Source organism: Salmo salar, chromosome 12, assembly GCF_965601325.2.
Source record: "Salmo salar chromosome 12, fSalSal1, whole genome shotgun sequence".
In the NCBI taxonomy this organism is placed as follows: Eukaryota; Metazoa; Chordata; class Actinopteri; order Salmoniformes; family Salmonidae; genus Salmo; species Salmo salar.
Window position 1 is genome coordinate 24,378,542 of NC_138302.1, and position 23,959 is coordinate 24,402,500.

The 23,959-nt window shown below is 46.5% G+C and overlaps 1 protein-coding gene across 20 annotated transcripts in view; it reads right to left on the reverse strand.

Moving 5' to 3' along the window:
- The window catches only part of LOC106590752 (nuclear factor 1 X-type), a 154,624-nt gene that overhangs the window by 26,723 nt on the left and 103,942 nt on the right, over nucleotides 1-23,959 (reverse strand). For 10 of the 20 annotated variants that reach the window (XM_045691086.2, XM_045691077.2, XM_045691091.2 and 7 more), the window contains 5 exons: nucleotides 6,206-6,268; nucleotides 5,938-6,012; nucleotides 1,726-1,852; nucleotides 1,275-1,310; nucleotides 33-160 (listed from right to left, as the gene is read on the reverse strand). In XM_045691086.2, the coding sequence (XP_045547042.1) occupies nucleotides 33-160; nucleotides 1,275-1,310; nucleotides 1,726-1,852; nucleotides 5,938-6,012; nucleotides 6,206-6,268 (429 nt within the window). The remainder of the gene's footprint in view (nucleotides 1-32; nucleotides 161-1,274; nucleotides 1,311-1,725; nucleotides 1,853-5,937; nucleotides 6,013-6,205; nucleotides 6,269-23,959) is intronic. The other 10 variants (XM_082958757.1, XM_045691092.2, XM_045691082.2 and 7 more) reach the window with 3 other exon arrangements.

Consider the following 23,959-nt stretch of genomic DNA (forward strand, 5'->3'; position numbering starts at 1 on the left):
GTAGAGTTTGGGGGCTGGGGGGCATGTCCTACCTGCATCCATGTCGTTGGGCCAGCCGCTGGACTGGGAGGAGCCTGCGGCTGGGGAGCGTCCGGGGTAGAAGACGTCATCCGTGGGGCTCTCCAGCTCACTGTCGTCTAACGACTTCCTCTTGTTAGAGCTGCGGAGAGGAAGAGGGAGAGAGGACTCAAGAATGGCTCCCTATTCCCTATGTAGTACACTAGGACCCTGGTCTAAAGTTGTGCACTATTGGACCGGAGCCTGGTCGAATGGTTAACACTTCCTTCCCCCTGCGGCAGGAATCCAGTTCGATCCCTGAATGAGCCCTACACATTTCTGCTTCCACTTCTGTCTCCTACTACTGTCTCCCTGCTCCTTTCTCCCTGCTACTGTCTCCCACTTCTGTCTCCCTGCTCCTGACTTCCACTACTTTCTCCCTGCTCCTGTCTTCTACTACTGTCTCCCTGCTCCTTTCTCCCTGCTACTGTCTCCCACTTCTGTCTCCCTGCTCCTGTCTTCCACTACTTTCTCCCTGCTCCTGTCTTCTACTACTGTCTCCCTGCTACTGTCTCCCACTTCTGTCTCCCTGCTCCTGACTTCCACTACTTTCTCCCTGCTCCTGTCTTCTACTACTGTCTCCCTGCTACTGTCTCCCACTTCTGTCTCCCTGCTCCTGACTTCCACTACTTTCTCCCTGCTCCTGTCTTCTACTACTGTCTCCCAATACTGTCTCCCACTTCTGTCTCCCTGCTCCTGACTTCCACTACTTTCTCCCTGCTCCTGTCTTCTACTACTGTCTCCCTGCTACTGTCTCCCACTACTGTCTCCCTGCTACTGTCTCCCACTTCTGTCTCCCTGCTCCTGTCTCCCTGCTCCTGTCTCCCTGCTCCTGTCTTCCGCTACTGTCTCCCGCTACTGTCTCCCACTACTGTCTCCCACTACTGTCTCCCTGCTACTGTCTCCCACTACTGTCTCCCAATACTGTCTCCCTGCTCATGTCTCCCTGCTCCTGTCTCCCACTACTGTCTCCCTTCAGCCTTTATTTAACCAGGGAAGTCACATTGAGAGTTCAGGCAGAGGATGAGGACAGCAGAATGAGAACAGTAGAAATGGTCAGGAAGGAGAGGGTTGAAAACAGAGACAGAGGTAAACCTAAAAAGCTGATGTTTAAGGATATGAGATGTGAGCACAGGACCTTTTCTGAGTTTGTTTTAAGTATAGTCGGCAGGACAGTGTGTGTGTGTCTGTATGTGTGTGTGTGACAGAATAACTACCTCCGTGGAAGGTTTGCGTACAGCTCGACCTCAGACCTACAGTACCAAAGAAGACAGAAAGAGAGAGAGAGAGGTGGAGAGAAGGATAGGGGGGGGAAAGGAGAGAGCATCACACATTTATAAGACCAGAAAGACAGAGAGACACAACGAGAGAGAAGAAAGAGATGGAACTCTCAGAGATGGAATGGACCAGAACACTTATACCGGTTATCAACTGAGGCGGTCTACAATGTCCCACATACATACTATCGAGTACAGCCTGTAGATATCAGACCTGAGTTCAAACCGTATTTGTTTTCCTTCATCAAATACTATTTGAACCCAGGTCTGGTGGAGGAGCAGCTCTTTTCAATTAGGAACCTTTGAGTGGGTGGAACCTGTGTGACCCCTAAGCTGTTTGTTTCACCTAGGAACCATAGAGTGGAGGGAACTTAATTTAAGTGAGACCTACATGTACCTGGTGGAAGGGGGGGATGCGAGGGAGCGTCGCCCCAGAGCCACCTGGTTGATGTTGTAGTAGCCGGGACTCTCCAGGTCAGCCAGGGAGAAGTTAGGACCAGACGCTGTGGCTACAGGAGCTGGGAGAACACAGGAACAGGAGGAGGAGGAGGAGGAGAGATTTAGAAGACAGTAAATCAGCATATGGATTGTGGAATTTGAAGAACAAATGGCCAGCCAAGAGAACATTGGAAGAGTATGGAGAGAAAAACCGAGGGATAAGAGACACAGAGAGAGAAGAGAGAGAAGGTGAGTGAGTGTTTGTGAGAGAGAAAGATAGACAGAGCTATTGATATAAATAGATAGATAGATAGATAGATAGATAGATAGATAGATAGATAGATAGATAGATAGATAGATAGATAGATAGATAGATAGATAGATAGATAGATAGATAGAGTGAGGGAAAAAAGTATTTGATCCCCTGCTGATTTTGTACGTTTGCCCACTGACAAAGAAAGGATCAGTCGAAAAATTTTAATGGTAGGTTTATTTGAACAGTGAGAGACAGAATAACAACAAAAATATCCAGAAAAACGCATGTCAAAAATGTTATAAATTGATTTGCATTTTAATGAGGGAAATAAGTATTTGACCCCCTCTCAATCAGAAAGATTTCTGTCTCCCAGGTGTCTTTTATACAGGTAACGAGCTGAGATTAGGAGCACACTCTTAAAGGGAGTGCTCCTAATCTCACCTTGTTACCTGTATAAAAGACACCTGTCCACAGAAGCAATCAATCAATCAGATTCCAAACTCTCCATCATGGCCAAGACCAAAGAGCTCTCAAAGGATATCAGGGACAAGATTGTAGACCTACACAAGGCTGGAATGGGCTACAAGACCATCGCTAAGCAGCTTGGTGAGAAGGTGACAACATTTGGTGTGATTATTCGCAAATGGAAGAAACACAAAAGAACTGTCAATATCCCTCGGCCTGGGGCTCCATGCAAGATCTCACCTCGTGGAGTTGCAATGATCATGAGAACGGTGAGAAATCAGCCCAGAACTACACGGGAGGATCTTGTCAATGATCTAAATGCAGCTGGGACCATAGTCACCAAGAAAACAATTGGTAACACACTACGCCGTGAAGGACTGAAATCCTGCAGCGCCCGCAAGGTCCCCCTGCTCAAGAATACATATACAGGCCCGTCTGAAGTCTGCCAATGAACATATGAATGACTCAGAGGACAACTGGTGAAAGTGTTGTGGTCAGATGAGACCAAAATGGAGCTCTTTGACATCAACTCAACTCGCCGTGTTTGGAGGAGGAGGAATGCTGCCTATGACCCCAAGAACACCCTCTCCACCATCAAACATGGAGGTGGAAACATTATGCTTTGGGGGTGTTTTTCTGCTAAGGGGACAGGACAACTTCACCGCATCAAAGGGACGATGGACGGGGCCATGTACCGTCAAAACTTGGGTGATAACCTCCTTCCCTCAGGCAGGGCATTGAAAATGGGTCGTGGATGGGGATCCAGCATGACAATGACCCAAAACACACAGCCAAGGCAACAAAGGAGTGGCTTAAGAAGAAGCACATTAAGGTCCTGGAGTGGCCTAGCCAGTCTCCAGACCTTAATCCCATAGAAAATCTGTAGAGGGAGCTGAAGGTTCGAGTTGCCAAACGTCAGCCTCGAAACCTTAATGACGTGGAGAAGATCTGCAAAGAGGAGTGGGACAAAATCCCTCCTGAGAGTGTGCAAACCTGGTGGCCAACTACAAGAAACGTCTGACCTCTGTGATTGCCAACAAGGGTTTTGCCACCAAGTACTAAGTCATATTTTGCAGAGGGGTCAAATACTTATTTCCCTCATTAAAATGCAAATCATTTTATAACATTTTTGACATGTGTTTTTCTGGATGTTGTTGTTGTTATTCTGTCTCTCACTGTTCAAATAAACCTACTATTACAATTATAGACTGATCATTTCTTTGTAAGTGGGCAAACGTACAGAATCAGCAGGGGATCAAATACTGTTTTCCCCCACTGTAGATAGATAGATAGATAGATAGATAGATAGATAGATAGATAGATAGATAGATAGAGCTGATAGAGCTATAGATAGATAGATAGATAGATAGAGCTATAGATCGAGGTATAGATAGAGATAGAGCTATAGATAGATAGAGATAGATAGAGCTATAGATAGACAAAGCTATAGATAGAGATAGATAAATAGAGAAATAGATGGAGAGAGAGCTATAGATGGAGAGCTGATAGATAGAGATGTGAGCTGATAGATAGATAGATAGATAGATAGATAGAGCTATAGTTTGGCCATAATGACCATCGTAATGTTTAGAGGAAAAAGGGGGAGGCTTGAAAGCCAAAGAACACCATCCCAACTGTGAAGCACGGGGGTGGCAGCATCATGTTGTGGGTGTCCTTTGCTGCAGGAGGGACTGATGCACTTCACAAAATAGATGGCATCATGAGGCAGAAAAATAATGTGGATATATTGAAGCAACATTTCAAGACACCAGTCAGGAAGTTAAAGCTTGGTCGCAAATTGGTCTTCCAGATAGATAGATAGAGCTATAGATAGAGCTATAGATAGAGATAGATAGAGCTATAGATAGATAGACAAAGCTATAGATAAATAGAGAAATAGATAGAGCGATATAGAAAGAGCTATAGATAGAGAGAGATTGAGCTATAGATAGAGATAGATAGATAGATAGATAGATAGATAGATAGATAGATAGATAGATAGATAGATAGATAGATAGATAGATAGATAGATAGATAGATAGATAGATAGATAGATAGATAGATAGATAGAGCTATAGTTTGGCCATAATGACCATCGTTATGTTTGGAGGAAAAAGGGGAAGGCTTGAAAGCCAAAGAACACCATCCCAACTGTGAAGCACGGGGGTGGCAGCATCATGTTGTGGGGGTGCTTTGCTGCAGGAGGGACTGATGCACTTCACAAAATAGATGGCATCATGAGGCAGAAAAATAATGTGGATATATTGAAGCAACATCTCAAGACATCAGTCAGGAAGTTAAAGCTTGGTCGCAAATCGGTCTTCCAAATGGACAATGACCCCAAGCATACTTCCAAAGTTGTGGCAAAATGGCTTAAGGACAACAAAGTCAAGGTATTGGAGTGGCCATCACAAAGCCCTGACCTCAATCCCATAGAAAATGTGTGGGCAGAACTGAAAAAGCATGTGCTTTTTTTTTTTTTTAAATCATTCTCTCTACTATTATTCCGACATTTCACATTCTTAAAATAAAGTGGTGATCCTAACTGACCTAAGATAGGGAATTGTTGCTAGGATTAAATGTCAGGAATTGTGAAAAAAGGAGTTTAAATGTATTTGGCTAATGTGTATTGAAGCTTCTGACTTATAGAGCTATAGATAGAGATATATAGAGCTATAGATAGAGATAGATAAAGCTATAGATAGAGCTTTAGTTAGAGACAGATAGATAGAGCTTTAGTTAGAGACAGATAGATAGAGCTATAGTTAGAGATAGAGCTATAGTTAGAGATAGATAGATAGATAGATAGATAGATAGATAGATAGATAGATAGATAGATAGATAGATAGATAGATAGATAGATAGATAGATAGATAGATAGAGCTATAGTTAGATAGATAGAGCTATAGTTAGAGATAGATCGATAGAGCTATAGTTACAGATAGATAGATAGAGCTATAGTTATAGATAGATAGAGCTTTAGTTAGAGATAGATAGATAGAGCTATAGTTAGAGATAGATAGATAGAGCTTTAGTAGAGATAGATAGATAGAGCTATAGTTAGAGATAGATAGATAGAGCTATAGTTAGAGATAGATCGATAGAGCTATAGTTAGAGATAGATAGATAGAGCTATAGATCGAGATATATAGAGATAGAGAGAGATAGATAGAGCTATAGATAGAACGATAGATAGAGCTATAGAGAGAGATAGATAGGGCTATAGATAGATAGAGCTATAGATAGAGAGAGCTATAGATAGAGATAGAGCTATAGATAGATGGATAGAGCTATAGATAGAGAGAGATAGATATAGCTAAAGATAGAGATAGATAGAGCTATAGAAAGAGAGAGATATAGAGATAGATAGAGCTATAAATAGAGCTATAGATAGAGAGAGATAGAGCTATATATAGAAAGGATAAGAGAGGGGTAGATACTCACTCTGTGACACCCTGACGAGCTCAGCCACGTTCCACACTCCTGAGGTGACGAAGCAGTCCTGGAAACTCAGGTGCCCTGCAGAGGAAGAAGGAGAAGTGTTAGGGGTGTGTGTGTGTGTGTGTGTGTGTGTGTGTGTGTGTGTGTGTGTGTGTGTGTGTGTGTGTGTGTGTGTGTGTGTGTGTGTGTGTGTGTGTGTGTGTGTGTGTGTGTGTGTGTGTGTGTGTGTGTGTGTGTGTGTGTGTGTGTGTGTGTGTGAGTGTTCTCTTACCATTGGGCGGTGGCTTGATGTCTGTGTCTCCTTGTTGGCTGGAGCTGTCTGATTGTCCAGATTCTGGAGGAGAAGAGAAGAGAGGGATTTAGCTTGGCTGTGGTGGATTTAAAGTATACTGCTGTATGTGAGGAAACAGGAAGGGAGGAGGTGTTGGAACCCCTCTGAACTTCAGTCATAGATTCTATACTGACAGATGGGATATCTGAGAAGAGTAGGGAGATTGCTTCACTAAGGGTCAAGGAGGGTGTCTGTATACAGTGTTTATTTGTGTATATCAATGTCACAGAATGTTCCCAATGTTCCTACCCCCCCACCCCCCCCCCCCCCTCACAACTCCTGTCTCAAGGTGTTCAGATTTACGTGTGTGTGTGTGTGTGTGTGTGTGTGTGTGTGTGTGTGTGTGTGTGTGTGTGTGTGTGTGTGTGTGTGTGTGTGTGTGTGTGTGTGTGTGTGTGTGTGTGTGTGTTTAAGGTGTTCTGTTTATGCAGCCTAAAACCCTGCCAGCAAGGAGGTATTAAGAGAGATTAAGAAGAGGGATATGATTGCGCTGTTAGATGTTGGATGGCGCACACACACACACACCCTGGGCTGTCCGGGGATTTAAGGCTAAGTGTGGTAAAGGTGAAGGAAACTCAGTGGCCTTTAGATATTGACAGAGACAGCAGTGGCACACACACACACACACACACACACACACACACACACACACACACACACACACACACACACACACACACACACACACACACACACACACACAGCTGTCACAACCTTATTACTGCTCTTGGCATTGGTAGGCCGCAGAAGCCAGGGACTAGAGTAGAGATTACAGCCACAAGGGAGAGGTTGTTACAGGGGAAGTCTTTCAGTAAAGACTCCCTAACCTCCAGCATGTGTCATTACAGGCTAACAGATCCATTAGAACAAAGTGGAGAACCAAGGCTGACACAGAAAGTACTATTGGTGATTGCTGTGTGTTTCTTTGTTTATGCACTGTGTGCTATCTGGCATGTGTGTGTGTTTTGTGGTCTATGTCCATGCACAGAATGTAGTCTATGTATAATTAAGCAATAAGGCCCAAGGGGGTGTTCTTCTGCACAACGCACTGCAGAGTGCCTAGATACAGCCCTTAGCCATGGTATATTGGCCATCTAACAACAAAAAAACAAGGTTACTTATTGCTATTAGAAACTGGCTACCAACATAATTAGAACAGTAAAAATAAATGCTTTGTCATACCCATGGTACAGTATATGGTCTGATATACCACGGCTGTCAGCCAATCAGCATTCAGGGCACGAACCAAGCATGAGTGTATGTTTCTGAATGACGGAGTGTGTGTGTATGCGTGTACAGTACCAGTGGCGTGGGCATGACATCTGCAGGCCCACAGCCAGGCCTAACGAACGGAGGTGTTTATCTGCAGCATGTAGGTGATAACGGAGCAGGAGAGGACTGATGCCAACACGCATAGACACACACACAAAGATACACAAACACACACCAAGCACACATACACACCACGCGCACGCACACAGTCACACTAAGCCACAAGATTAGCTAGTAGAAACAAAAACAGACCTGTCTCACTGCTTGCTAATGCTGAGAGAGGAGAGAGAGAGAGGTACAGAGAAAGTGAGGAACAGAGGGAGAGAGAGAGGAAGAGATGGAGAAAGAACGAGCGAAGTAGAGAGACAGAGCGAAAGGGGGAGAGAGATATAGGGAGAGAAAGAGAACAGGATGGAAAGAAAAGGAGAGGAGAAGAGGTTTGGGACAGAGAGAGAGAGGGCGAGAGAGGGAGAGAAACAGAAAGAGAGGAATAGAAAGAGAGCTCCTTTTTCCTCCCTTCTGCAGACTCTCTCCCTCTCTTATCTTTTCTCGCTGCTCCTGGCAGCCATCTTATGGCTTGGCAGCCATTTTAGCATTGGCGGTAGCGAAGCATTCCAGCTAGCTGACGCCACTCACACACAACTGTGCGCGCGCACACACACACTCAAAGTAAACATATACGTTGGCCAACGAAAACTGTTAAGAAAGAAAATAGCGTCCGCTGAACTTTCTTCCTGTTGTGTTTCGCCTCTTGAATCTATAATTAGAAGCATTGACTCTCCAACACAGTACGTACAGCATTGTGTGTGTGTGTGTTTGTGTGTGTGTGTGTGTGTGTGTGTGTGTGTGTGTGTGTGTGTGTGTGTGTGTGTGTGTGTGTGTGTCAGAGCTACAATCCAATGGAAAGCAGTTGGTGTTAAAGTGGTTTAACTGAATAAACACAGTAAACAGAACCCTCAACCCAATCAGGGTTTCTGGAATGATACAAATTGATTCAAACAGATTCCCCTCAGTCAATCCCCAGTAAATGTACTTTGATGTGAGTGATTTGTAGGCTAGTGGTTAGCACCACTTGGACCTGCTCCTTGGCCCAGATATAGGTGTGATTGAAGAAGCATGCGTGACAGACAGACAGCTTCTGTTCCTATCAGAGATGATAAGAGATATCAGGACAGCCAACACTACAGGCCCACTGACAACCCCCATTTAACAGCACCCCCAGTGCTCTAGAACAACACTCTAGAACCCCACTCTGGTGAAGTGGTCACACTGACCGTCACAGCACAGCTGATTCTACGTCTCTGGTAGCTTTAGCCTGGCTAGCCTAGCCTAGCCCTACTATAACTGCTGGTGAACTCTTATTCAGTACCACTTATGTGTATCTCTATGTCACTACAGAGGAGGAACTGCCTGCTGGTTATCACCCTGACACCAGCTGCAGGCACTGAGGCAGCCAGAACCCCCCCCCCCCCCCCCCCCACAGTGTGTGTGTGTGTGTGTCTCTGTCTCTCCCCCCTCCTCCCCCCAGCATCCTAGACACACATCCAGACCTCTTATCTGTACTCCACAGCCCCCCAAGCCCTCCCCAGAAACCCAAATCATGCCCCTGCAGCTCCCCTACCATCCTTTACTCCTACCCCCCAAAACCCCACAGCCTACCGCACAACACCTCCAAGGTCCAAAATTATTGGCACCCTTGATAAAGATGTGCAAAAAAGTATGTATAAAATAAATAATTCTGAGCTTTATTGTATGCAATTTTTTACTAATACATTTGCTCAGAGAAAGACATTTTGTTTAACAAGTAATACAAAAAAAATCACAAAAAGATAGGTGTCAAAGTTATTGGCACTCCAGCTGTCAATTCTCCGCCACCCTCCCCTTGAGAGAATAATGACACAGTCTTTTTCTACAATGCTTTATGAGATTGGATAACACATTGGGATCTTAGACCATTCTTCTATTCAGACTGAATCTTTCCAGATCCTTGATATCCTTTGTCTGCACTTATGGACTGCCCTCTTTAATTCAATGGGGAGCTATTGCAAAATGTTGATTTTGTGGTCAATGAACCATTTCTTTGTGGATTTTGATGTGCACTTGGGGTTATTGTCTTGCTGGAAGATCCACTTGCGGCCAAGTTTCAGCCTCATGACAGAGGCAACCATGTTTTGGGCTAAAATGTCTTGGTACTTGGCAAAGTTCATGATGCCGTTGACCTTGACAAGGACACCAGGACCAGTGGAAGCAAAATAGCCCCATAACATCAAAGATCCACCACCATATTTTCCAGTAGCTATGAGGGTCTTTTCTGCATATGCATCATTATTTTGACGCCAAACCCAGCACTGGTGTGCGTGGCCAAAGAGTACTATTTTCATGTCATCTGACCATAGCATCAGTTCCAACCCAAGCGCCTCTACCGTTTAGTAAACTCCATGCGGTTGTATTTGTTTTTTGCTCTCAAAAAAATAAATTTGTTGGGGCAACGCTTCCAAAGAGCCTATTGACATAAACAAAAGGACAATATAGGAGGAAGATGAAATCCTATTACACCGGCTCGTCGTCTGTGGCAGGGCTTGCAGACGATAATGGATTACAAAGGGAAACCCAGACGTGAGTTTCCCAGCAATGCAGAACTCCAAAACTAGCTAATTGCCTTTTATGCTTGCTTTGAGGAATATAACACTGTGCCTTGCGTGAAAGCCCCTGTTGTTCCAGATGACTGTGTGATTTCGCTCTCTGTGGCCAATGTGAGCAAAACATTTAAACAGGTTAACAATCACAGGGCCAGATAGAATACCAGGGCGCGTTCTCAAAGCATGCACAGAGCAGCTGGAAGGTGTCTTCACTGACATTTTTTATCTCTCCTTGTCCAAGTCTGTTCTCCAAGGTAACCTGCCTACATCTGTAATTATGAAGTGCTTTGAAAGGCTGGTCATTACACACATCAACACAATCATCCCAGACACCCTAGACCCACTCCAATTCGCATACCACCCCAACAGATCCACAGATGCAATTGAACTTCACACTGCCCTCTCCCACCTGGACAAGAGGGGAAATAACTATGGGAGAATGCTGTCCATAGGGCTCCGGGCAGCCGAACGAACAGGGCTCCGGGCAGCCGAGCGGAAATGGAGGAAAACTCGCCTCCCTGCGGACCTGGCATCCTTTCACTCGCTCCTCTCTACATTTTCCTCTTCTGTCTCTGCTGCTAAAGCCACTTTCTACCACTCTAAACTCCAAGCATCTGCCTCTAACCCTAGGAAGCTCTTTGCTACCTTCTCCTCCCTCCTTAATCCTCCTCCCCCTCCCCCCCTCCTCCCTCTCTGCGGATGACTTCGTCAACCATTTTGAAAAGAAGGTTGACGACATCCGATCCTCGTTTGCTAAGTCAAACGACACTGCTGGTCCTGCTCACACTGCCCTACCCTGTGCTTTGACCTCTTTCTCCCCTCTCTCTCCAGATGAACTCTCGCGTCTTGTGACGGCCGGCCGCCCAACAACCTGCCCACTTGACCCTATCCCCTCCTCTCTTCTCCAGACCATTTCCGGAGACCTTCTCCCCTACCTCACCTCGCTCATCAACGCATCCTTGACCGCTGGCTACGTCCCTTCCGTCTTCAAGAGAGCGAGAGTTGCACCCCTTCTGAAAAAACCTACACTCGATCCCTCCGATGTCAACAACTACAGGCCAGTATCCCTTCTTTCCTTTCTCTCCAAAACTCTTGAACGCGCCGTGCTTGGCCAGCTCTCTTGCTATCTCTCTCAGAATGACCTTCTTGATCCTAATCAGTCAGGTTTCAAGACTGGGCATTCAACTGAGACTGCTCTTCTCTGTGTCACGGAGGCTCTCCGCACTGCTAAAGCTAACTCTCTCTCCTCTGCTCTCATCCTTCTAGACCTATCTGCTGCCTTTGATACCGTGAACCATCAGATCCTCCTCTCCACCCTCTCCGAGCTGGGCATCTCCGGCACCGCGCACGCTTGGATTGCGTCCTACCTGACAGGTCGCTCCTACCAGGTGGCGTGGCGAGAATCTGTCTCCGCACCACGTGCTCTCACCACTGGTGTCCCCCAGGGCTCTGTTCTTGGCCCACTCCTATTCTCGCTATACACCAAGTCACTTGGCTCTGTCATATCCTCACATGGTCTCTCATATCATTGCTATGCAGACGACACACAATTAATCTTCTCCTTTCCCCCTTCTGACAACCAGGTGGCGAATCGCATCTCTGCATGTCTGGCAGACATATCAGTGTGGATGACGGATCACCACCTCAAGCTGAACCTCGGCAAGACGGAGCTGCTCTTCCTCCCGGGGAAGGACTGCCCGTTCCATGATCTCGCCATCACGGTTGACAACTCCCTTGTGTCCTCCTCCCAGAGTGCTAAGAGCCTTGGCGTGACCCTGGACAACACCCTGTCGTTCTCCACCAACATCAAGGCGGTGACCCGATCCTGTAGGTTCATGCTCTACAACATTCGCAGAGTACGACCCTGCCTCACACAGGAAGCGGCGCAGGTCCTAATCCAGGCACTTGTCATCTCCCGTCTGGATTACTGCAACTCGCTGTTGGCTGGGCTCCCTGCCTGTGCCATTAAACCCCTACAACTCATCCAGAACGCCGCAGCCCGTCTGGTGTTCAACCTTCCCAAGTTCTCTCACGTCACCCCGCTCCTCCGCTCTCTCCACTGGCTTCCAGTCGAAGCTCGCATCCGCTACAAGACCATGGTGCTTGCCTACGGAGCTGTGAGGGGAACGGCACCTCCGTACCTTCAGGCTCTGATCAGGCCCTACACCCAAACAAGGGCACTCCGTTCATCCACCTCTGGCCTGCTCGCCTCCCTACCTCTGAGGAAGCACAGTTCCCGCTCAGCCCAGTCAAAACTGTTCGCTGCTCTGGCACCCCAATGGTGGAACAAGCTCCCTCACGACGCCAGGACAGCGGAGTCAATCACCACCTTCCGGAGACACCTGAAACCCCACCTCTTCAAGGAATACCTGGGATAGGATAAAGTAATCCTTCTAACCCCCCCCTTAAAAGATTTAGATGCACTATTGTAAAGTGGTTGTTCCACTGGATATTATAGGTGAATGCACCAATTCGTAAGTCGCTCTGGATAAGAGCGTCTGCTAAATGACTAAAATGTAAATGTGAATGCATAGACTCCGGCTCAGAGTTCAACACCATTGTCGTTCAACACCATTGTCCCCTCCAAGCTCATCACCAAGCTAGGGACCCTGGGACTGAACCCCTCCCTCTGCAACTGGATCCTGGACTTCCTGATGGGCCAGCCCCAGGTGGTGAGAGTAAGCCATGCTGACCCTCAACACAGGGGCCCCTCAGGGGTGTGTGCCTAGTCCTGTCCTGTACTCCCTGTTCACCCAAGACTGTGTGGTGACGATGGAGGTAGGCCTGATCACCGACAGCGATGAAACAGCCTACAGGGAGGAGGTCAGAGACTTAGCAGTGTGGTGCCAGGACAATAACCTCTTCCTTAACTTCAGTAAGACCAAGGAGCTGATCGTGGACTATAGGAGAAAGAGGGGAGAGCACCATCCACATTGACAGGGCTGTTGTGGAGCGCGCCGAGAGCAGCAAGTTCCTTGGCATCCAATATTACTAAGAACTTAAAATGGTCCACAGACACACGCACAGTCGTGAAGAGGGCACGGCAGCGCTTCTTCCCACTCAGGAGGATCAAAAGATTTTGCATGGGACCTTGGTTCCTCAAAAAGTTCTACAGCTGCACCATTGAGAGAATCTTGACTGGCTGCATCACCGCTTGGCATGGCAAATGCACCGCCCTCGACCGCAAAGCACAACAGACGGTGGTTAGGACAGCCCAGTTCATCACTGGGGCAGAGCTCCCTGTCATCCAGGACCTCTATATCAGGCGGTGTCAGAGGAAGGCCCGAAAAATTTCCAAGACTCCAGCCACTCAAGCCATAGACTGTTCACGCAGGGCCAACAGGCTCCGAGACCGCTTCTTCACCCAAGTCATAAGACTGCGCATGTGACAAATACAATATAATTTTTTATTTTGACACGGAGGTGGCATCTAATTGTAGATTTGGTGACCAGAAGTTGCGGCCAATTTCTGGAATTCTCCAACTGTGGCCCTTGGACTTTTCGTTTCCTCCAGAACTATCTTCCTCACTGCGCTTGGGGACAAGATACACATGCATCCTCTACCAGGCAGGTTTACCACTGTTCCAGTGTTTTTAAACTTCTTAATTGTTGCCCTAATTTGGTAAGTGGTATTTTTGTTGTTTTTTTAGCAATGCTTTGGTACCCATTGCCTGATTTATTAAGGTCAACAACCATTTGTCTCTTTTCGTTTGTGAGTTCTTTGCCTTTTCCCATGGTGATGGATGACAAAGGGCTTTTACATGAGTGTTACCTCATATTTATACCCCGGTGAAACAGGAAGCCATGGAAAGCCATTACAGTTCCTTAAACTGAGATTAATTGGAAGAGGTAGAATGTTAATACAGATTTAATTTAGTTTGTTTTATTTATTTTAAACAGTATTTTCTACTCATCTTTATCAAGGGTGCCAATCATTTTGGACCTGACTACATACACAGCCACCCACAGCTATAGGAATACATTCCTCCAGTTCCTCCAAATCCCAAATAGTCCCTTTACACAATCACAATCCTGTACTGCTCCTCCCCAAATTCCCCCAATGGAGTTTCATGAAGCCTGATGTAAAGCAGGCATCCCTAGACCCAAACAGTCACAGTCCCATATTCCCACCAGTCCCCACCAACCCTGACAGTCCCATATTCCCACCAGTCTCCACAAACCCTGACAGTCCCATATTCCCACCAGTCTCCACAAACCCTGACAGTCCCATATTCCCACCAGTCTCCACCAACCCTGACAGTCCCATATTCCCACCAGTCTCCACCAACCCTGACTGTCCCATATTCCCACCAGTCTCCACAAACCCTGACAGTCCCATATTCCCACCAGTCCCCACCAACCCTGACAGTCCCATATTCCCACCAGTCTCCACAAACCCTGACAGTCCCATATTCCCACCAGTCTCCACAAACCCTGACAGTCCCATATTCCCACCAGTCCCCACCAACCCTGACAGTCCCATATTCCCACCAGTCTCCACAAACCCTGACAGTCCCATATTCCACCAGTCCCCACCAACCCTGACAATCCCATATTCCCACCAGTCCCCACAAACCCTGACAGTCCCATATTCCCACCAGTCCCCACAAACCCTGACAGTCCCATATTCCCACCAGTCCCCACCAACCCTGACAGTCCCATATTCCCACCAGTCTCCACAAACCCTGACAGTCCCATATTCCCACCAGTCCCCACCAACCCTGACAGTCCCATATTCCCACCAGTCCCCACCAACCCTGACAATCCCATATTCCCACCAGTCCCCACAAACCCTGACAATCCCATGGCTTTAGACACCGACAGTCTTGTATATCTCCTCCCTCCCAATTCCCCCATCGAAGCCCCATGATACACACATCAGCAGCCATCCCCACAGCCCACCCCATATCCCCATATTATTCCTACCACAGCCCCACCACAACCATTATACAGTAAGCCTTCATGGCCTTAACATACCCCCCACTATGTCTGCTCTTTTCTCTCCCCCTCCTTCCTAACCCTCTCTCTCTTTTTCTCTCTCTTCTGCCTAGCTCTCTCTCTTTTTGTCTCTCTCCTGGCTAACCCTCTCTCTCTTTCCTCTCTCTCCTTCCTAACCCTCTCTTTTCACTCACTCTCTCTCTCTCTCTCTCTCTCTCTCTCTCTCTCTCTCCTCCCTTAACCCTGACTTCCCCAACCTTCCTCTCCTCCCTCTGTGGTTCCTCTCTTCTCCACTTTCCTCCCTCTGTGGTTCCTCTCTCCCCCTCCACTCCTCCCTCTGTGGTTCCTCTCTTCTCCACTTTCCTCCCTCTGTGGTTCCTCTCTCCCCTCCACTCCTCCCTCTGTGGTTCCTCTCTCCCCCTCCACTCCTCCCTCTGTGGTTCCTCTCTCCCCTCCACTCCTCCCTCTGTGGTTCCTCTCTCTCTCTCCACTCCTCTGCTCCTTCTCTCATCAGTCTCTCCATTCTGTCCTCCCTCTGCTTCCTCCTCTCCTCCCTCTCCTCCCTCCTCTCTTCCCTAACCTTCACTCTCCTCTCCTCCCTAACCTCTCCTCCCTCTTCTCTTCCCTAACCTTCACTCTCCTCTCCTCCCTAACCTCTGTCTCCTCTTCTCTTCCCTAACCTTCACTCTCCTCTCCTCCCTAACCTCTGTCCCCTCCCCTCCTCTCTTCCCTAACCTTCACTCTCCTCTCCTCCCTAACCTCTGTCCCCTCCCCTCCTCTCTTCCCTAACCTTCACTCTCCTCTCCTCCCTAACCTCTGTCTCCTCTTCTCTTCCCTAACCTTCACTCTCCTCTCCTCCCTAACCTCTGTCCCCTCTTCTCTTCCCTAACCTTCACTCTCCTCTCCTCCCTAACCTCTGTCCCCTCTCTCTTCCCTAACCTTCACTCTCCTCTCCTCCCTAACCTCTGTCCCCTCCCCTCTTCTCTTCCCTAACCTTCACTCTCCTCTCCTCCCTAACCTCTGTCCCCTCCCCTCCTCTCTTCCCTAACCTTCACTCTCCTCTCCTCCCTAACCTCTGTCCCCTCCCCTCTTCTCTTCCCTAACCTTCACTCTCCTCTCCTCCCTAACCTCTGTCCCCTCCCCTCCTCTCTTCCCTAACCTTCACTCTCCTCCCCTCCCTAACCTCTGTCCCCTCCCCTCCTCTCTTCCCTAACCTTCACTCTCCTCTCCTCCCTAACCTCTGTCCCCTCCCCTCCTCTCTTCCCTAACCTTCACTCTCCTCTCCTCCCTAACCTCTGTCCCCTCCCCTCCTCTCTTCCCTAACCTTCACTCTCCTCTCCTCCCTAACCTCTGTCTCCTCTTCTCTTCCCTAACCTTCACTCTCCTCTCCTCCCTAACCTCTGTCCCCTCCCCTCCTCTCTTCCCTAACCTTCACTCTCCTCTCCTCCCTAACCTCTGTCCCCTCCCCTCCTCTCTTCCCTAACCTTCACTCTCCTCTCCTCCCTAACCTCTGTCCCCTCCCCTCCTCTCTTCCCTAACCTGCACTCTCCTCTCCTCCCTAACCTCTGTCTCCTCTTCTCTTCCCTAACCTTCACTCTCCTCCCTAACCTCTATTCCCTCCTCTCTTCCCTAACATTCACTCTCCTCTCCTCCCTAACCTCTCTTCCCTAACCTTCACTTTCATACAACTCTCCCCCTTCTCTCCCCCTTCCCTCTCCTCCTCTGTGGTTCAAATATAAATTCAAAGGCATTATTGGCATGGGCAACATATGTTTACATTGCCAAAGAAAATGGAATAGACAATAAACAAAAGGGAAATAAACAAGGGAACAATTAGTAAACATTACACTCACAAAAGTTTTAAAAGAACATAGACATTTTAAATGTTATATTATTGGCAGTGTTGTGTACAGTATGTACAGTGTTGTGTTGTAACAATGTACAAGTAGTTAAAGTATAAAAGGGAAAATAAATAAACAGATGAAAACGGACCACAGACCTTGCTACTGTGACGGCACATTGTGGTATTTCACGTAACAGATACGGGAGTTTATCAATGTTTGATTTTTTTTACAAATTCACTTGTGGGTCTGTGTGATCTGAGGGAAATATGTGTCTCTAATATGGCTATACATTTGGCAGGAGGTTAGGAAGTGCAGCTCAGTTTCCACCTCATTTTGTGGGCAGTGTGCACATAGCCTGTCTTCTCTCGATAGCAAGGCTATGCTCACTGAGTCAGCCCCCCCCCCCCCCCCCCCCGCTGTGTTCGGTGTTAAATCTAGTTGATTGTTGACCTTTGAGTGTGTGTTTCAGTGTGTACGTTTGTGTTAATCCCCATTGATCTCTGACCGGTGGTGGTGACCGGCTGGCCTCTGGGGTCACAAAGGTCAGACAGACCATGTCACACTGAGCAGCCCGGCCGGACTAACAGACGGCTAACTGAGGGGCAGAATAAAGCCCAAACAGCCCAGATTAAACACTAAGCACTCACAACAAACACATACTGACACACACACACACACACAGGTTAAAACACACACACACACACAAACAACACATACTGACACACAATCACACTGACTCAGATTAAAACACACACACACACTGACGCACACACACACACTTAAGTCTATAAATCAGAGGGAGAGGGGAAAGTGGAGTCAAAACCAAGAACAGCCCACAGCTGGCCAGATGTTTTATAGGGCATGGCAGAGAAAGGTGAATGTGTGTCTTCACACACCTGTACTATTTTAATGCTTGTAATGTAAAGCCGCTCCTCTGTTCCAACATGTTAAAACCCCAAGTGAGCACCATCAAGTGCATGGCCATCTGTACATCTTACCAGTGTGTGTGTGTGTGTGTGTGTGTGTGTGTGTGTGTGTGTGTGTGTGTGTGTGTGTGTGTCAGTGCGTATTCACAGAGATTCCCATCACAAATGCCAACTCTCCCTCCCTTTACCTCCTTCATCCCTCACTCTTCCCAAAACACAGGATAACGCAGTACTGCCTCCACGTCAACTCTCCCCATCCATCCCTCCCTCCCTCCCTCCCTCCCTCCCTCCCTCCCTCCCTCCCTCCCTCCCTCCCTCCCTCCCTCCCTTCGCTTCTTCCCCAAAACACAGGATAACGCTGTACCCAAGCCTCCCAATTGGGTTTCGCTTAAGAGGTTTATGGGTATGTTGCTAAACATTCTGACCTTTTTTTAATCCTTAATGCGCTTAAAATGTTCCAACCCTCCTAATCCCCTCGGCTATCCCACACAGATGTTCACTCAGCTCTTTTATTGGACATTATTTTAGTATTTATATTTTCCTGGGTTTATTTTTTTAGCTGGTTTATTTTATTACTTTTTCCAGTTTTTCTCTCTTTTATTATTTATTTATCATTTAGTCATTTATTTTCATATAAGTGGATTAAAAAAAATTATACTTCTCTGCAGGCAGTCTGTATGGACACCCCTGCTTTGATGGGGGTCCTGACAGTGTGACTAAGGACCCTATAGTAGCAGGTCAATAAGCCCTGTAGCACTGCTCCTGTTTGAGTTAAAAGCCTCTGGCCCAAGACAAAAGAGAAATGATCCATCCTAAATGTGTGTGTGTGTGTTTGCCTATGAGTGTGTCGGTGTGCGTTTCTCCATTTGTGTGCATGTGCGTTTCCACAATGCACTGTGCCAGTCAAACCAGGCAGAAGCCCACGTGTGTGGAATGTAGTGGCAGCAGTGGGTTCTGAGTAGAGAGAGCAGGTGTGCCTAGCCGCCCCGCGCAGCTTGCTGCCCATCTGTGCGCCCGTCTGTGTGCCGCCTGCGCCCACGCTCTGCCAACACCGCCGTGCCGCACCAAGGGGACCCCGGAGAGAGAGCGGAGGGAGGGAGGGAGGGAGGGAGGGAGGGAGAGAGAGAGAGAGGAGGGATGGAGGGAGGGAGGGAGGTATGGAGGGAGGGAGAGAGAGAGGAGGGATGGAGGGAGGGAGGGATGGAGGGGAGCTCTGCAGGGCTGGGGCCTGGAGGATAGGCAGGGGATGGGTGGATTGGGGAAGGGAGGGTAAAGTAGGAGAGAGGAGAGAGGGAGAGGGAGATGGAGAGATAGAGGGATTGATGGAGAGAAGGTAGGGGAGAAGAACTCCAGGGCTGGGGCCTAGAGCCCTGACTAGAGGACAAATAGACAGTGGAGGAAGGAGGGAGTGAAGGGAGGGAAAAGGAGGAGAGAGAGGAGGGAGAGAGGGGGGATGGAGGGAGGGAGGAGGGGAGGGATGGAGGGATGGAGGGGAGGGAGGAGGTGGAGGGAGGGATGTTCCAGGGCTTTGGCCTGGAGGATAGATAGACAGGCAGGGCATGGATGAGGGAGGAGAGAGCGAAGAATGGAGGGAGTATAGAGGAGGGCTAGATAGACAGGCCAGGGGACTGGTAGAGTGGGTAAGGGAGGCAGGGAAGGGGAGAGGGCTGGCTGGCTGCATGCCCATACACAACACCGCCACCTTGGCTCTGCTTTCTCTCTCCATTCATCCTCTTATCCTAATAATACCACTACACCTTCACCCCTCTTTCTTCCTCTCTCTCTCTCTCTCTCTCTCTGTTGTATCAATGCAGCTTACCGCTGCTCTGTAATACAATGTGTTTAAGTCATACATGGAGTGCCCTATAGGCATACAGAGAGATGTTTTATTGTTTATGGACCAATTAGTGTATAAAGAGAAAAGAATGGTGTCTGTCTTCTCCCAGAAAGTGATCTTTTAATAAAGCATTGATACTGAGGGGCAGGTAGCCTAGTGGTTAGAGTGTTGGACCATTAACTGAAAGGTTGCTAGATCAAATCCCTGAGCTGACAAGGTAGAAAATCTGTCGTTCTGCCCCTGAACAAGTCAGTTAACCCACTGTTCCTAGGCCATCATTGAAAATAAGAATTTGTTCTTAACTGACTTGCCTGGTTAAATAAAGGTAAAAAATTATATAAAAGATATCACCAAACCTTCTCTTTGACACAGTACATGATCGGTCCCCCACATTGGGTGATCATTACTATGCAAGCTGGCCTGTTGGTCACAGCCCCAACAGATACACACTGATTCATAATTAATATGGATAGCCGGGTGGAAATAGATTGCCTAATTCAGTGGCTGGGAGTGATGCTGACAGGCCTGTTATAGTCCCCGTAGGACCCCTAGGGCTCAGTCAGAACCCTACATATACACAGACACACACTGGAGACGTGTGAGAGAGACTTGGATCTAGGGCTGGGCGATATGGCCTAAAAATACTATCTAAATGTTTTCTAACTTATGGGCGATTCACAATATATATATAGAGAGATTTTATTTATGCTTTCTCTAAATACGCGTTGTATAATTAAAGGTCAAATACATTGCATTTCAAACAGTCAGCAATAATCTAATGAATTCAGGGCTTGTGAAGTTATACCTAGGCTAAATATAAGCTTTCCACAACCATACGACTCACTAATAATTGTATTATTTATTCTATATAGTTTAACCTGCTTTTTTTTGTTGCAATAATCAGTGATCTGGATTTCAAGTCTATGAAAATGACCATTTTGGTTCCAAATGGAACTAGAACCCTGCATAATGCACAGCCACTAATAATGACGAACTTGTTGTAGCAGGCAACAATCTCTCCAGCCCAGGTGCTAGTGATTAGCCAGTGACTCTTTATATTTGAAGTTTAGCCAACTTGGATCTATTTTCTAGCTAACAAGGTAGAACAGTTGAATCGCTATGAACACACCCTTCTATCTGTCTCCAATTGTTTGAACAGCATGATAGCCTGTCCACTTTGTTCAGATGTTGAAATCAAGTGGCCTACCTTATTTCTCAGAGTGAGAACTAGTTGCCAATTCCTTATATAATTATGTTTCAGGCTTATTGCACATTTCTAAAACACAGACTAGACAGCTAGTATAGCAGTCTTTGGCAAAAACGCTGCTGGCGATACATTGGTACCAATGCAGCGTGTGACAAACTGAGCATTCATTTTCCAGAATGAATGTTCATTAATACTATCGTTTAAGGGTATCTTCTGAAAAGTTGACTTCTACTCTATTACAGTAAAATAATGTTGGACCAAACCTCAAATGCAAATAGCGAGTTGAAATCGCTCATTAGAGAGGAAGATGTGATCTCAGCTTTGTTGGCATGAGAGGCAGGGGGGAGGGTTGTGTGTAAACCGTATCGGAAGAGGCGAAGCAAGAGGTTTCACTCTCACTAAAACCTATCCAAAATTAGGCAAAGGCGGCACTTCTATGGGCTAATTTCGGATCTAAGTTTGTCGCCTGCCTTCCCGCCTTGGGGACGACTCCCCCCATTGTTAGGGAGGAGACATGCATCTCGTCATTATACACAGATCTCTGGTGTAAATGGGAAGCTGCCCACAGCACAGAGGAGCGAAGGAGACGAGACCAAAAATATGAGAACAAGCAGACAGACGCTCACAAAAACGGAAAATAACAAAACCTTGATTCTTTAATACAGGCATTTGGAATATCAAGCAAAAACATACATTCAAATGAATTAGATATATCGCCCAGCACTATTAGGATCAACCTTCATCTCTGTGTTAGTACCCTGTTAACCTTCATCTCTGTGTTAGTACCCTGTTAACCTTCATCTCTGTGTTAGTACCCTGTTAACCTTCATCTCTGTGTTAGTACCCTGTTAACCTTCATCTCTGTGTTAGTACCCTGTTAACCTTCATCTCTGTGTTAGTACCCTGTTAATCTTCATCTCTGTGTTAGTACCCTGTTAACCTTCATCTCTGTGTTAGTACCCTGTTAACCTTCATCTCTGTGTTAGTACCCTGTTAATCTTCATCTCTGTGTTAGTACCCTGTTAACCTTCATCTCTGTGTTAGTACCCTGTTAATCTTCATCTCTGTGTTAGTACCCTGTTAACCTTCATCTCTGTGTTAGTACCCTGTTAACCTTCATCTCTGTGTTAGTACCCTGTTAACCTTCATCTCTGTGTTAGTACCCTGTTAACCTTCATCTCTGTGTTAGTACCCTGTTAACCTTCATCTCTGTGTTAGTACCCTGTTAACCTTCATCTCTGTGTTAGTACCCTGTTAACCTTCATCTCTGTGTTAGTACCCTGTTAACCTTCATCTCTGTGTTAGTACCCTGTTAATCTTCATCTCTGTGTTAGTACCCTGTTAACCTTCATCTCTGTGTTAGTACCCTGTTAATCTTCATCTCTGTGTTAGTACCCTGTTAACCTTCATCTCTGTGTTAGTACCCTGTTAACCTTCATCTCTGTGTTAGTACCCTGTTAACCTTCATCTCTGTGTTAGTACCCTGTTAACCTTCATCTCTGTGTTAGTACCCTGTTAATCTTCATCTCTGTGTTAGTACCCTGTTAACCTTCATCTCTGTGTTAGTACCCTGTTAACCTTCATCTCTGTGTTAGTACCCTGTTAATCTTCATCTCTGTGTTAGTACCCTGTTAACCTTCATCTCTGTGTTAGTACCCTGTTAATCTTCATCTCTGTGTTAGTACCCTGTTAATCTTCATCTCTGTGTTAGTACCCTGTTAACCTTCATCTCTGTGTTAGTACCCTGTTAACCTTCATCTCTGTGTTAGTACCCTGTTAACCTTCATCTCTGTGTTAGTACCCTGTTAACCTTCATCTCTGTGTTAGTACCCTGTTAACCTTCATCTCTGTGTTAGTACCCTGTTAACCTTCATCTCTGTGTTAGTACCCTGTTAACCTTCATCTCTGTGTTAGTACCCTGTTAACCTTCATCTCTGTGTTAGTACCCTGTTAACCTTCATCTCTGTGTTAGTACCCTGTTAACCTTCATCTCTGTGTTAGTACCCTGTTAACCTTCATCTCTGTGTTAGTACCCTGTTAACCTTCATCTCTGTGTTAGTACCCTGTTAACCTTCATCTCTGTGTTAGTACCCTGTTAACCTTCATCTCTGTGTTAGTACCCTGTTAACCTTCATCTCTGTGTTAGTACCCTGTTAACCTTCATCTCTGTGTTAGTACCCTGTTAACCTTCATCTCTGTGTTAGTACCCTGTTAATCTTCATCTCTGTGTTAGTACCCTGTTAATCTTCATCTCTGTGTTAGTACCCTTCATCTCTGCTCAGGCTAAAGAGTTAGGGTCCACGGCCATAGTGTGTGTGTGTATGTATGTGTTTGTGTCTATATGTGTGTGTGGTGTGTGTGTGTGTGTGTGTGTGTGTGTGTGTGTGTGTGTGTGTGTGTGTGTGTGTGTGTGTGTGTGTGTGTGTGTGTGTGTGTGTTAGTTAAACTAGATATAAAACATTTTTTTGCATGGGCTGTGTCTCAATCCACCGCATCCTCCTATGTCGCCCTGCCGCATCTGCGGTGGAAAGTGCTGTTTGTCAGACCAGGAGACATCCCTGAAAATCGGTCTTCTCACGAAAACGTCTGTAGCATCCAAACGGGTTGGCCTACAAACTAATATGACCACTCTATAGAAAGGGGCCACTCTCACGAACACAATGGTGTTCTCCATTTTTCTTACGACCCAATTGTCTAAAGGTAACCCATACAAATGACTGGAAGTATGGTGGTAGTTTTTGCCAACAAAATAAGGGGTTGAATATGTGTAAATATATATTTCCTGATCTTTCTTATATCTCCTAGATATAGGACAAACACGTCTAAACCTTATTCCTTATGATGTATTTGTTTACTGTCTTTTTTGCCATTTCTGAATGTGTTATTCAATGAGTTTCTGTGGGCTACAGTAGTAAAAGCCAAATTCAATATTTTTTTTATTTGTTTGGAGATACCTAAAGGGTCCTAAAATTCCAAATCAAATAGCTAAATGATCCATAGTATGACCTTATTAAAACAATTCCATAAGTCA